We start from the raw sequence: 15,609 nt of genomic DNA, 5'->3' as shown, positions 1-15,609 counted from the left end.
ATAATATATAATATTGTATATTATTATTAATAATATTATTAATATTGTTAATATATATTGTATATTATTATTACAATAATATACAATAATAATATATATATATATATATATATATATAGATATATATATATATATATATATATATATATATATATATATATATATATATATATATAGATATACATGTATTTTTGTTAACAGCTGCTTGTCTGCCCTTAGGACAATATTTTATTTTTAGCTCAGAAATATTTTCTAATCCAAATATGTCTTGGCTTTGGGGCTTCTTCTCATTACCAGTACCGACATGCAGTGAACAGGAAAATCTTTTAAGGGACAAGAAACACCACAATACTTTAATTGATCTGACCTTGAGGTTTCTGGTGTAATTTCACATGAAGGTTAATGAAAGCCAGATGTTATCACAGTTTTGCTCTGTTAAGTTTTTCCTTCAGAGTGACTTGAACATTATTGACATTTGATTTTGAAAATGTGAACAAGATCCCAGAAACAAGTACATTTATTTATTTATTTTAAGTTGAATTTAGGGAACACAAAATCTTTGACAATACACTGTAATGACATATCGGCATATGGTCCCGAAACCACAGAGACTGAAGTGAATGCAAACTGATTTAGCAGTAAAAAGTACCTGGACTTTCCCACATTGTTCTTCATGTAAAAATAAGGCCGGAGACTGCTTTTAAAAATTTGACAACTTTCCTGCATATTTATACAAGAACTCTGTATATTAAAATAATTGTGATGTTTAAGCTAAGGCAAAAGAGATGGTGTTGGTACAATGCTCTCTTAAAACAATAACTTGGCACTTTCTTGATCCAAGCAAGGGAGATTTGTAGTGTCTTTGATCAATGGTGGTAAAGTCTAATTTATCTTGGCACACACGAGCGAAAGTGAAGTTCCTAATTCCTCACCACCCCATCTGTTTCCAATAATGAAGCGTTTCAAGCTAATTGCTTTGTAATTAGTTGTCAATAACGGACTCAGCTGGTACCTTGGATTTATGGCAAAATGAGTGAAACTAGCATTTATCCTCCCCTTGTTTTTCCTTAAACAAAGTCTGGCATGATAGGTCCAGAATAATTCATTCCTTTCACACACACACACACACAAGCATATTGCTCTTTATCATAAAATAAAAAAGGCCTCTAAAATGTATCTTGACTATACCTGGGAGGTCCAGCCTTTAGCAAATTGATCAAAAGTGACTTGGCAGCAACACTACGGTAGCCTGTTACCTGAGTTCTGGGCTTCTTCCAGAGAACAGGCAGCTTATTGCAATGACTATGTGTGCAGCAGGTTTAAAACCCAACACAGTTCATACAATAAGACCCATTTTCTAATAAAAAAGCAGTAAGCTTCCATGGAGCTGCACGAGACTGAAGCTCTGTTACAGCGCCAAGAGCAGAAACATCTAAAAGGAATTATATAGGGTGGCACTTTAATTGTTGTAAGGCGTAGTTGCACATTTAATCAGCCCTTAGTCATAAGCATGGCCTCCACCACCCACTTTACTAAGATTTGTTTGTTTTGCCTTTAATTAGCAAAGGATTTTCATGACAGTGAGCCTGAGCTAACCGATTTGCACAGGTATTTCAGGTACGAGGGAATTCAATAGTTTCTCTTAAAGATACAGATACATGGATTTACAATGTCATGCCAAAACTAACTGCTTTCAGGACAGCCAGCAAACTGAAGAATTTTGTTATATGGGACCAGTGCTTTACAAAGTGCTGCTGCTGCCTGGAGGCTCTGCCATTGATGACTGACTATTTTTTTTATGTTTAATTTTTGTTATCAGGATGTACACAAACACTGACAAAAGAGTACAACACTCCAGACCCATTCCAACTCTCGTTAAAAAGATGTTCATAAAGAAATACTTTTTTTCCCCCTGCCTAACATACATTCCAATTTGCACAACACGTAACAAGGCTGCCCTGAAATGTATTTAATTCAGTGCTGTTAATAGTTTCATATCAACGAAAAACTACCAACGGCTGTGATGAGAGTGACAGTCTGGAGAGTTTTACGACGTGCAGCTTCACAGCAGCTGCTGGGTGCTGCGTATTTTGATGCAAATAACAGACTCTGTTGGTCAAGCAAACCATTTGTGAGATATCTGGTTACTGTGGAGTGTATAGCGGCTGGAGGGTGGTTTCCTCCAACAAGAGACTCAATGGGTATTATCTCATACAGAGTTTTTTAGGTGTCCTCGGGGGCTTGTCTGAATGGCTTAGTGGTTTTCTTAAACATAACTCCTTTGTTTCCCAGGAATAACTTTATTAAAAAAAAATCCCCATTAGAGCCATTTGTGTCCTCATCCATTTCAACATCACATGCCTTGGTTACCTCCTGACCGGGAGGGAGAAACATCACACTGCAGACAGTACAGACATGCGAGTCTGCAGACCCTTTCCTACATTAGAAACAATATTTCTCTCAGACCTGAGAAATTCAGTTGGCTGTACATCATTGCAGGTCTAGGCTACTCAATTTAAAGCCCTGCCGATCCACTCCAGTGAGAACTTTTGTAAATATACAACTAACTCGTTATTATCAAAGATTCATTAAAACAAATGCTTTGTATTTTAATCTTCCTATTCCGGCCTACAAACGAGTCACATTTATGTACCAGTTCTGCCAAAAAGTCATCAGGAGCCCCCCATGGATTACCTGCATGTATGTTTAGATACGTGTCAACAATTTAGAGATCAAAAGTTCAAAACACTAAAATGTATCTTAAGGTACTACATTCAGCAATCCTCCTGTCATCATTCCCAAAATACTATGTTTTAAAACAAAAAATATACAGTAAATAACTCTCAGCATCCCTATTGTGCATTAGAATACATTCTGATATAAACAACTGAAATCAGAACACTAACGTCTCAGTTCGACTGTGTGTCAGTTGTTATTGGAGCAATGGGGGAATCCCCCAACAGCCAGTGACTTTAATGAAGTGTCTCACCTGATACTTTGACTGTGTAGTTGCTGATCACCTCATTGCTCTGTACCAGTCTACAGGTGTAGACCCCAGAATCCTCGTACGACACATTAATGATATGCAGTGTCTTAGATCCAACACTGGTCCTGTTGTTCGACAGCACCACCGCCCCATCTTTGAACCAGGCCACCTGCTGGGTGATTCCATGTGGTCCACAGGGCAGGTCTAGAGGCTCTCCGATCCCAAGAACAAAATCCTCAAGGAAGGCCGTCTCACTTGATAAAGATTCTGGAAAACATAAAAGGAAGGAAAAAAGTGAGACTAAGCTTCAGAGGATTTGAAATCTTTTTTTTAATTAGGTAACACTGAATCATGGGTATGCTGCCCATTTAAGCCTAGAGTTTTAATGATGGCTGAAAGCATGGACCAAATATCCCCTCAGGATGCAATTCATCCACTCACTTTCAGTTGCTTGTGTTGCTTTCGCACTTTTGTTTATCACACCAAAGTCTCTCATAGGTGATTTAGATGTCAAAGTCAGTTATTATTTAACATTGGATGCAGATAACAAGAATGGATTTATGTGAATCTCTAATTTGGCGAGTTTTGTAACAAGGACCCATTCTGGAAAAATGTGGCATGTGGTACATGTTTTGTGTGTATATATATATATATATATATATATATATATAAATATATATATATAAATAAACAAAAATATAAACACAACATGCAACAATTTCAAAGATTTTACAGTTCATATAAGGAAATCAGTCAATTGAATTAAATTCACTAGGCCCTAATCAATGGAATTCAAGTGTCAAGTTTTGAGGGAGCATGCACTCGGCCTGCTGACTGCAGGAATGTCCACCAGAGCTGTAGTCGGGTCAAGACCCTGGTGAGGATGATGAGCCGCAGATGAGCTTTCCTAAGACGCTTTCTGACAGTCTGTACAGAAATTCTGTGGTTGTGCAAACCCACAGTTTCATGCTCCCTCAAAACTTGACAAATCTGTGGTATTGTGGTTGTGTGAGAAAACTGCACATTTTAGAGTGGCATTTTATTGTCCCCAACACTTGCACCTGTGTAATGTTCGTGCTGTTTAATCAGCTTCTTGATATGCCACACCTGTCAGGTGTATGTATTATCTTGGCAAAAGAGAAATGCTCATGATTTTTTTGTGCAAAAAAGTTGAGAAATCAGCTTTGTGTGTGTATGGAAAATAACTGGGATTTTTCATTTCAGCTCAATAAACATGGGACCAACACATTACATGTTGTGTTTATATTTTTGTACGGTGTATATAATTTATAAAAGCCACTGTATCCATGCATTTTAATCTTTCCCATGGCCAACTCAAGGTAAATGTTTACCAGGACTGTTCTGTGTTCTCTGCTTCAATATAGCCAAAGAAAGGCTGTGTTTGCCCTAATCTGGGTATCGGGCAGGTGTTAGAGAATGGGAGCCTTGTTTCCAGAACTTTTCCTCTGCATTGCTAGATATATTCATGTGTGTAAGTGAATGTATACTGATTGGGCAAACCCCTACCACCCCTTTCCCTTTTACACAAACTAGGCAACACCTGGTGGTGTATCAGAAACCTACACTGAAAGATTAGAAATCACATTTAAGATTTAAAAAAAAACCTATCTAAACAAAGATTAGTTTCAAACATGTCACGATCTGTAAGCTACAAAGAACCCGATGTGAAGAAATATGCACAAACGCAGCACTGTTTCCACACTCAAAGCTACTGGTGTGAAGTATCAAGGTATCAGAATACGTTTTCTTAAGGAAAAAAAAAAAGTCTTCAAAGGCATTGACACAACTTTTTATGGACACTTGTCTGATATTTATGTTTAAGGTAATAACGAACACAAATGGTGTCAGTGTTACACAGAGAGCAGTGGTGCAGATCTGAAAGCATTGGCAACTTCTCAGTCTTTGGCCATCTCTTTCTTTATGTTTCACCACTGTCTGCAATCAAGATACATTTTTTTGCAGAGATAATCTGAGAATGTTTGCACGTGAGTGACAATTGCAGTGAGGGCACCAGATTTCAGTGAATTTTGCTTTGAGATACGTAGGAAAGTTATGGAAGTTTAGAATGCTGTAGACTGCTGGAGGATCTTGTTTCTATATGAGATTTCCACAAACTGTTCATTGCCTTCTTGAACGGCAAACACTAGAATCATTTTAATTCAAAACAAGTTCAACTGTAGGATTCCAAAACTGGTATGAAGCTTACTTAACTACAAAAAGGCAGAATAAAATACACCATTGTTTAAATATCTGGAATAGGAGCTTGAATTAAGTGTGTCTAGAATTCATATTAGACTAGGTAGAGTAAAAGGGAACCCTTCTTTTAAAAAAATGCTGTATTTAAAGTTAAACCAGTTAACAAATTACAGTTTTTTCTTAATTCCTGTTGTCTTGCAATAAAACAATTACAATAAAATAAAAGGTTAATCTCAGAATAGGTGAGGATAGGGGTACCAAGGATGAAAAATGCAAATTGCTGTTATTGTGTATTTAAAAATGATCTGAAAAAAATCCTCTCTCACTATTAAGTTGAAATGTTCAGGGCTCCATTGGTTTAAAAAAAAATCAATGCCAATGGTTTGTCATGTACTACACAAAATACCAGCTGGCTTCTCTAACGGTGCCCAGTTTGTCCACAATCAAGCTGCATCTCAAGCAAGCATTCAACCACACTGAACATTTCTGTGCACAGACCCCACTTCAGTTTATTCAAGGTGGCAAGTTGTGGAAAAAAAAAAAATGTTTACTTGCTTTTCAAACTAAAAGAATCGCTTGAGAACTAACTTGGCCAGTTTCAACACATTCACACACAAAAAAAGAGACTTGGAGAAATTCATCACTGTCACATGCTGGCAAACTTTTTCTACAGAGACTGAAAACTGATTTCATACAGTTTCTGCCTGTGGTTGGCCCTAAAACAGCAAATTAAGAGGTAGGTAAGAGGTTAACAGGAATGCTTTACAGTAACTACCATAGATTGAGCAGTTGAAAATATATTTAAAACGGGCACATTCAAAAGGTACAATATGGAGGCCTTAAAAGATATACCTCTCTGTGCATCTCACAAATGTAAGTAAACATCGGTATCTGTTACATCTGAGGTTATTTTTCTGATTAATATATGTGGACATTATATGAGGCAATTTTAAAAATTAGAGTATATTTCAGCTGGTATACTGTGAGTTTAAACTGACTTCAGTTGTTTAAACTGAAATGGTACTCACTATGAAAAGGTGCTATACATAGTTACTGACTTTATTTATTAATTGATTCACTATTAAAAGTTTACAAACATTCAACAGTGAGAAAAGTAGAATAGACTAGATTCCATTACTTTTCTATTTCAACATTTTGTCGGGACTGAAACCACTAGTGTCATGTAATTCAGGACTCGTGTGTAAAGCCCTTTCCCGTCTTCACCTTTCCCCTTGTCCTGAACTTGGCCAGACAGTTAAAAGGCAAAGAACCCATGGAAACAAAGACCTGCGTCTTCCAGTACAGAAGCCAATTAAGAACCGTACCAAATACGTACCGAATGACGCGAGTGATAAGCACACAGCTACTTAACACCAGCAAAGCAGCTCAGTACTTTCCTCAGTCAAATGAAACTGATTGACCAAAGCCCCTTAATTAAATTTAACAAATTAATTAAGCAAAATGCTTAGGACTGCTCCCAGGGGACTGCCTGCTAAAAATATTTTCACACCTCCACACCCCGTTATACACATTCACACTGAACTGAAAAATATGTTTTCAAATTTGCTCTCAGATATATCCATCCATCCATCTTTGAAACCACTTATCCATGTGGGTCACAGGGGATGCTGGAGCTGATCCCAGCAAGCATAGGGCACAAGGCAGGAATACACCAGTCCATCACTGGGCGCGCACACACACACAAACAGGACAACTTAATGTGGCCAATTAACCTAACCAGCATGTCTTTCAATGGTGGGAGGAAACAGGAGTACCCAGAGGAAACCAATGCAGACAGAGGGAGAACATGCAAACTCCACACAGACAGACACCCTGAGCTGAGACTCAAACCCAGGACCCCTGGAGCTGTGAGGCAGCAGCGCTAACCACTGCGCCACCGTGCCGCCCCTCAGGGGATGCCGGAGCCGATGCTGGCAAGCATGGGCGCAAGGCAGGAACACACCCATGATGGGAGGCCAGTCCATCGCTGGGCTCTCAGATATACCTCATGTTCAACCTGCATTGCAAGACATTCTACTTGTGCTTTTAAGATGTTTATCACCAAGCCTGATAGAGATTTGGAAGCCCAGAGGTAAATGCTCAAGGAGTTGTTTCACACAAAACACAGCATGTGGCCTTCCTAAACATGCCACACTCAGCAACACCAGGCAAGCTAGAGTGGTTCCCTTGCCATTATCATCTTGCTGTTATCACCCGTTTCCTCTGGCCTTCTAGGCACAGGAGGAACATCTGAACTCTATTTAAAGACCTCAGTGCACTCTCAGTTATCTTGTTCTGAGCACATGTAAATGTTATCGACTGCTTGTGACAATGGAGGCACTGCCTTTAACCAAGAGTTGGCTGCAGATGTTGTTTGTAGAGATAATGTGCCCACTTCAGTAGTAGTGTATGCTGAGGTAACACCACAAGCTTGGATACTGCTCTGCTTCAGAAGGAATTATAGCAATATCAAAATACATATTCCTTCAACTGGTGGAGGAAGAAAATAAGCACACAAACACAATCAACATAAATAGATATATTTATAAGGTATAACTGTCATGTAAAAACCAGGTCCCAGATTAATCCTTTCCTAACACAGCAGTTTATTTATTCAGTGGAAAGGCTCCTTCTGGTGCTGATTGAAGGCTTCATAAGAGAATAATGTGCTCTATGAAAGAAGCTTTTTTGTGGCAGGGCCTCCTTGCTGCCTTCTTGGGTACACTCCTGCACAAGAGGCGCTCAAGATTGTTTGAGGTTCGTGGTGCTGGAGGAAGCAAAGAAAACTAGCTTAGTATTTCAATTTTAATGAAAAAGAAAGAGGTCCATATGTTTTGCATTTTTGTGCTAACATTCCTGATAATCCCCAGTATGGTGTTTCCCGGCAAATGATTTAATTGAAAATAAATTCAACTTATGAAGGTGGAGGATGAGGTTCAGGATTTGCTCAAAGACCCGCTGTCTTTCTTTCTTGTCTTGAGCAAATACGGCCCTGACTGTAGTTCAAGGAGTAATGGGATCGTATTCTGTCCTTGGATCCTGTGAAGCCTTACAGTAGAGCAATGTTTATGGAAAGGTCATGATTTTTTTGCTGAACTTAAGGTGTGACCAGGACTTGGTAAATTACATTATAAATGCTGCACTGTGGAGCCCCTGGACTCTTTTCCAATAATACAGTATGAGAACCGGAGGACTAAAATACAGCTTTCAGGCAAAGACTATAAATCAGGAAAATCTTTAGTTTACCAAGAAACGATACATAAATGACATTCAAATGTTTCCGATACTGTTTATTTCCAATTTTCACAGAACTTTCATTTCAGAACAATCCTCATTGTGACTTTTAACTGCATCATGACACATAAAATTAAGGAGCTTGTCTTCAACCACTTTCACTACATAAAAAAATAACCGTTACATGAGAAAGAAGGTGTATAGAACATTTACGGTAAAGAATGTTTATTTTTCAGGAGTAAATTGTATATTTTACATATATATGTAACGAACATTGAGTTTTTTATATTTACTATGCATTATATTATATTAGGAGACCCGTTGTCTAGCAGCATAAAGACTATTGTTAATGAAAATCATGTCTGTTTATTGCCAGGTTTGCTCTGCATGATGCAATAAGGCAGGTTAAAACAAGCCAACAAGGAGACATAAAATACTATCAGCCTTCCATTTGCTTTTACGGGTTTAGCAGGTACTTTATTGAGCCAATTCCAAAACTAGCAAAACATACCTTTTAAGACAGCTTTATATGTAAACCAGTTACAAATGTGATGGATTCCAGATGGATAACACAGGCATTCATCTTTATCAAACCACTTTCTGCTACAGTGAGCTAATCTACACTCAGATCTTGAACATCTGCACAGAAAGGTATCTTGAAATAATCAGCTACAAACAATCTGGCTGCTAATAGCTTTTTTTTTTTTTTTTTTTTTTTAATTCACAGTAATTAGTCTTTAATTCCATCTGTGTTTTGTTTTTTGTGAACTTCTCCCCAAAATATTTTGAATCCAAATAACATCTGATTAGATTATTTTATACATATTTGGAAGACAAGTAAAAACAAGCCGGTCTTCTACTTACAAAAGTGAAACAATATAAGTGGCTATGAAATTCGAGGAAACAGATTCCTGAAATGAATGCACTACATGGAAAACTCTTCCAGCAGGTTTGTAAATACCCAAAACTCTTTCATTTGTTACGCAAAATGCAGCTGCACTTGCCAGCTTTGGAGAACCACAAACTACAGAGTCACATGACCATCAAACAAAATTCACCACAAAGTGCAAATTTCTTTCTCTTCATTTCACAGCTATGCAGATTCTAAATCCCATCTCATTTGGATTGCTCCTACTTTTAATGTGTGCGCCCTAATCTCGGTTTAATACTCCTTGGCCGGATGTAAATAGCTCAGAACAATGTCTTTAATCTCAGGCAGCCTGACAACCTCACACTATCAAAAGAGTGCTAAAAAAAACCAAAAAAAAAACAGGGTTCATCATAGCGAGATCAAAAAAAGGGTTTTGTGGTTGTTGCTTCTTTTCTCCTCTGTAGTGCACGGCATGTTATCAAAGCCCAAAGTAAAGATAGTTGTAGCTTCAAAACATCCATCTTTTTTTCCCCCTTGCACGGAACCACTAATTAACATCGGAAGCTACTGTACATCCAAAGTGCCTTGTTAAAGCCAAACAGTCTTCACTCTTTTCAACACCCCCCCCAGCCTCCAACTGGGACTGTATTTAGTCAGCGGTAATTGTCATTCCAAAGACGACTGGCCTAGTTTCAACACTAGAAATGCACTGTAAGAGTTTGTCTTGGAAGAATGATCTGTCTCTCTAACTTAAGAGCATAATATAACATAAGAGTTATGAATACAAGGGAGCCAACATGCTTGTCCGGTTGCTAATGGCTTGCTGATATAAGAACTGCAGCAAAATGGTCAAGACATGAAAGATGACTTAAACGGAACAAACAAGGCCATTTGGCCCATCATGCTCATCTGACTGGCAGGACCTTGTTATTCCAGATTCTCCATCAAGCTGCACATCATTTGGAAATTTGTTCCACGCACCCACTGTTAATTCTTCACATCATTTTCAGCTATATCGACTAGTCCACAGTTCTCTGTTCAAAGGTGTGATCAGGATTGGCTATGTCAGTCCCCTGCAGCATTTTGGAGACCTGACCACCATCTCTTCAAAGCCTTCTTTGTTCTCGTCTAAAGGGATTCAATTGACCTGTTCACTTATGAAACACCGTTCAGTCTGGAATGCATTGCATATGCATTTTGTGTGCCAATAGAAAAGCCTTGTAAGCTCTGAAATTTGTAAACTGTATAAGTAAGTACAGTAATACTAGCAACGACTTTGAAGGCTTAAGAGTTTTAACAATTATATAATCGCACAATCTAAAAAAAAACCTGTTCAGGAGTTAGGCTTTTTAGTACCTTCTTAAAAACACTTATTTTCTTTGAAGATGTAAAAGACAGTTAAACATGTTAGTTTTCATTAAAAAAAAAAAAACTTTACAAGCAAGCCCAATAAAGCTGATGACAATAAAAATACTTCATAACACAAAGACAAAAACTGAATAACGTAACAATACAGATTAGAAAAAAAAAAAACGAAATCCAAAAGAGCAGCATTGACCATGAAATGGAGGGGGAGGGCACATTTCCAGCTGTGGAGCAGCAAGTACCCACTTGAACTCAGTCAAGACATTGTGATTTGATTGAAACATCTTCCAAAGTGAAAAAAGATTCCCCTTTCACCTTGCTGACCCTACTATGAACCCTGCTGTGTGTTTCTCAGGCCCGCGTGGGGCTGGGGCAATGGGGCAAACCCTGCTCTTCACATGCTGTCTGACCAGGACCCAACACCCCCGGAACAGCCAGCTCCACACAGTGTTGCAGGTCAGGAGGTCAAGGGACCCTGCCGGGACGCATGAAGGCTCTCTAACATAGATATCAAAAGTGTCCCAAGGGACACGTACAGAATGCTCGCTCACTGATATCGCAGAGCTCAGAGGCAATTCTCCTCCCTGGCCGTCTTTAACATTCTTTTCAAAAAGACCGATAGAAAAACATTCCTAAAAACCTTTCAAGGAAGAAATAAAGAAAACAAATAAAAAGCACAAAAGTAAGAGCAACACATTATTATGAAACTGTTACTGAACTTTGCATACATTTTGTAGGAGACTGAAGCAACTACAAGTTGCTAATTTTAAGACGCGTATGAACAAGGACTATTGATTTTACTTCCTGAGGTGCTTATGATCAAAGCAAACTCAGTGGTGAACACTCTCTCATGGGTGTTTCGACATCTCTCTTCATTAATCTAACACTACTGATGAAGATGCACCAATTTGATAGCAGCAGGGTGGTACATTCAATTAAGTAACATTTATTACCATCAAAGAGTTTGGTTACTTTTAATGGTATTGTGACATTGAAACTATGTAGCAAACTAATGAAGAAAATGTACTACCTACCCTTCTGCCTAATTAACTAAACATATACATCACACCCCACCAATAAAATATATATAATTGAAAAAATACATTTTTGCAACAAAGTGACAAGTCTTTTTCAAAACCTGTCTGTAATTGCCCACTTTAGTCCGGATCTGACACTAACTGCTGATTTCATTCTCGGGGGAAAGTCTTTCTTTGCTCACAAACACAGAAGAAACAAAAGGCTCAGGCAGTTTAGCTGCAGTGAAAGTGGCATTGAATGGCGGCTCTACAGGGATCTGCAGTGATAAGCTCCCCTCGCCACCCATACACCCCCAAAGCTCCCGGAGTCCCAGTGCCTCAGCACATACTCATTTCCATTTGTAGACTTGTGTTTACTTTCAGTCTGCCCTGACAATCACAGGAAAGACATATATACCCATGGCAGCTGTGGAATGCTACACTAGAGGACCTCATCACAGAGGGGTCAGGACCCTTTAACAGCTACAGTAACAGGACTATGCATCATCTCACCCGTGTTTGTATGAGCCTGAATGGGGATTATCTAGAATACTACAGACCCACAATTATACTGTGAATGGACACTCATGGTCATAGACTGATTGCAACATACTTCTTTTTTATGATACTACTACCACCACTATCACTACTACCCCTCCTTCATATTATTATTGAAAAAAACGAATGATGATTCATGCAGAGTGGCCGACAAATCATTCAACAAACAGTTTATTCTAAGACAATGAACACAACAAAGGCAATCAACGAAAACAAAATAAAAAATGAACAAATGAACAAAAAACAAAACACACAGTCTCTATAGAGAAACAGCTTCCTTTTAGCTGGTAGGATATCATAAAAGGAGGCGGTTATACACAAAGCCATTCTCTTTTCTTCAGTGATGCATTTTCGCCAGTAGGTAACAATTAGAACCTGCTAATCATTTGGAATAAATTAAAAGCACAAACTATTTTCTAATTGAATTCAATGACATAATTCGAACTTCCTTAATAACTTCCATGGGGAAGTAATCTTTTAGGAGGTGACTATTTTCGGAGTCTTCCTGTGTCAGACAGATGCCTGTTATTCTTTATTGTCCCTTTCTTTCTTACTATGAGAACTGAGGGGAGTCTTGAAAGATGGCTAATGTCAACCACTGAGCTCATGTTCTGTGAAAGGTATATAAAACATAATTTATTAAGTTGCCAGACCAAGCCTCCCCTCACACACCATTTATCGCTCTTTTGTTATGCATTTGGGAGTTTATTTCCCAGATGTTTTTAATTACTGCCAGCTCAAATTCACTGGCTGCTCTGTTCATTGCTTCAGTTGGCTCCTGGTTAAGCTTGCTTTGACTTGAGCTACTTGTTGTATTTATCCTCCTTCACATTACTTTATACAATAAAGCAATAATTAGTTGTTAAATACATAGATAATGATTGATCAGTTGTTGGAAAAAGTGAATCTTTTTTTTTTTTTAATAAATTGCTGCCTCACACAGACATCCACAACACATTAAATCTAATTATGTGAAAGCATTCACAGTGAACATGTATTTTCATATATCATAGGAAATATTAACAGCACGAGCATAGACATAGACATTCCTCCCAGCCACCCCGACTCCCCTACCAACATAAACCAAAAAACAACAGGGGCTAGAGAGAGGGCCTTTTGCTTAAAGTAACAATTGCGTACAGTTGGTACAGGACGTCTTCGCAAGCTGCTTTGAACATTAGCACCCACTTTATTTATTTTTTTAGGCCACAGCCTTGTTAGGGAATCCCAGCAGAGTTACACACTACTGACCTTCCTCCTTTTATGATTACTAAGAACTGCAGGCCAGCTCAATATTGTTGATCAGAAATTGATCTATACAACCTCAACAGCAAACTCTTCATACCCTAATGTGTCTTACAGTTGAAACCTAAAACAATTAGGACCCGAATTTGAACAACTGAACTTAGTTCATCTTGAAGAAGAAAAAAAAGGTTTTGTCTTTTGCGAAATGAAACTTTAGATGCATTTCCAGTTATAACCAAGAGCTTGTTTGACAATCAGCCAATCAATTTTCATACCAGTAAAAGCAATAATCCTATATTTCAGACTGGAAACAAAAAAAAAAGCAATGGAAAATTTCTAACAACTGTTTCTTGCGGTCGACTTACTGTACAGTACTATATAATTGGTGGCTGCAGCTACAGCACAGCACCCTAGCTGGGTTCAAAGGAAAGCAATGTGATGATGTTATAGATCATAACTGGAGATACTGATAGATAGGTTTGCATCTTGGAGTTTAAGAAGAAGAACCAGTGATCTGTAAAATATACATTCATGTCTAAGGAAGACCAGGCAATTAAGACTTTGTGACAAAATACAGGGGGAAATGTGATTTGTGAATACAGCAATATAGTTTTGGTAATTATTATGCAGTTGTAGATATAATTCCTGATTAGGTTCATCACTAGAGAGAAATATCCCTGTGTTCTTGTCTGTCCTCTGAGTATTTAGTAAGTCTGATAACTATTACACATTTCTTTATGTACTTATTATGTAGTGCTTTCTTAAAAAATCTAAATCTACACTCACCTAAAGGATTATTAGGAACACCTGTTCAATTTCTCATTAATGCAATTATCTAACCAACCAATCACATGGCAGTTGCTTCAATGCATTTAGGGGTGTGGTCCTGGTCAAGACAATCTCCTGAACTCCAAACTGAATGTCTGAATGGGAAAGAAAGGTGATTTAAGCAATTTTGAGCGTGGCATGGTTGTTGGTGCCAGACGGGCCGGTCTGAGTATTTCACAATCTGCTCAGTTACTGGGATTTTCACGCACAACCATTTCTAGGGTTTACAAAGAATGGTGTGAAAAGGGAAAAACATCCAGTATGCGGCAGTCCTGTGTTGGCGAAAATGCCTTGTTGATGCTAAAGGTCAGAGGAGAATGGGCCGACTGATTCAAGCTGATAGAAGAGCAACTTTGACGGAAATAACCACTCGTTACAACCGAGGTATGCAGCAAAGCATTTGTGAAGCCACAACACGTACAACCTTGAGGCGGATGGGCTACAACAGCAGAAGACCCCACCGGGTACCACTCATCTCCACTACAAATAGGAAAAAGAGGCTACAATTTGCACAAGCTCACCAAAATTGGACAGTTGAAGACTGGAAAAATGTTGCCTGGTCTGATGAGTCTCGATTTCTGTTGAGACATTCAGATGGTAGAGTCAGAATTTGGCGTAAACAGAATGAGAACATGGATCCATCATGCCTTGTTACCACTGTGCAGGCTGGTGGTGGTGGTGTAATGGTGTGGGGGATGTTTTCTTGGCACACTTTAGGCCCCTTAGTGCCAATTGGGCATCGTTTAAATGCCACGGCCTACCTGAGCATTGTTTCTGACCATGTCCATCCCTTTATGACCACCATGTACCCATCCTCTGATGGCTACTTCCAGCAGGATAATGCACCATGTCACAAAGGTCGAATCATTTCAAATTGGTTTCTTGAACATGACAATGAGTTCACTGTACTAAACTGGCCCCCACAGTCACCAGATCTCAACCCAATAGAGCATCTTTGGGATGTGGTGGAACGGGAGCTTCGTGCCCTGGATGTGCATCCCACAAATCTCCATCAACTGCAAGATGCTATCCTATCAATATGGGCCAACATTTCTAAAGAATGCTTTCAGCACCTTGTTGAATCAATGCCACGTAGAATTAAGGCAGTTCTGAAGGCGAAAGGGGGTCAAACACAGTATTAGTATGGTGTTCCTAATAATCCTTTAGGTGAGTGTATATTACTTTGACACGGCATAGAAACCTTGGAGGAAAAAAAAACATGAATAATGAATGAAAGCTAGAAAAAGGTCAACTCCATCTCAACACCATGTGAGACTGTAGATTTGCAT

The 15,609-nt window shown here is 38.6% G+C and overlaps 1 protein-coding gene across 6 annotated transcripts in view; it reads right to left on the bottom strand.

The window, feature by feature from the left end:
• The window catches only part of fgfr3 (fibroblast growth factor receptor 3), a 62,211-nt gene that overhangs the window by 35,576 nt on the left and 11,026 nt on the right, over positions 1-15,609 (bottom strand). For all 6 annotated transcript variants that reach the window (XM_066719722.1, XM_066719721.1, XM_066719726.1 and 3 more), the window contains exon 3: positions 2,990-3,253. In XM_066719722.1, the coding sequence (XP_066575819.1) occupies positions 2,990-3,253 (264 nt within the window). The remainder of the gene's footprint in view (positions 1-2,989; positions 3,254-15,609) is intronic.

This window comes from Amia ocellicauda, chromosome 13, assembly GCF_036373705.1.
Source record: "Amia ocellicauda isolate fAmiCal2 chromosome 13, fAmiCal2.hap1, whole genome shotgun sequence".
NCBI lineage: Eukaryota > Metazoa > Chordata > Actinopteri > Amiiformes > Amiidae > Amia > Amia ocellicauda.
The sequence above is the reverse complement of the archived record's forward strand: the minus strand, read 5'-3'. Positions and strand labels throughout refer to the sequence as shown.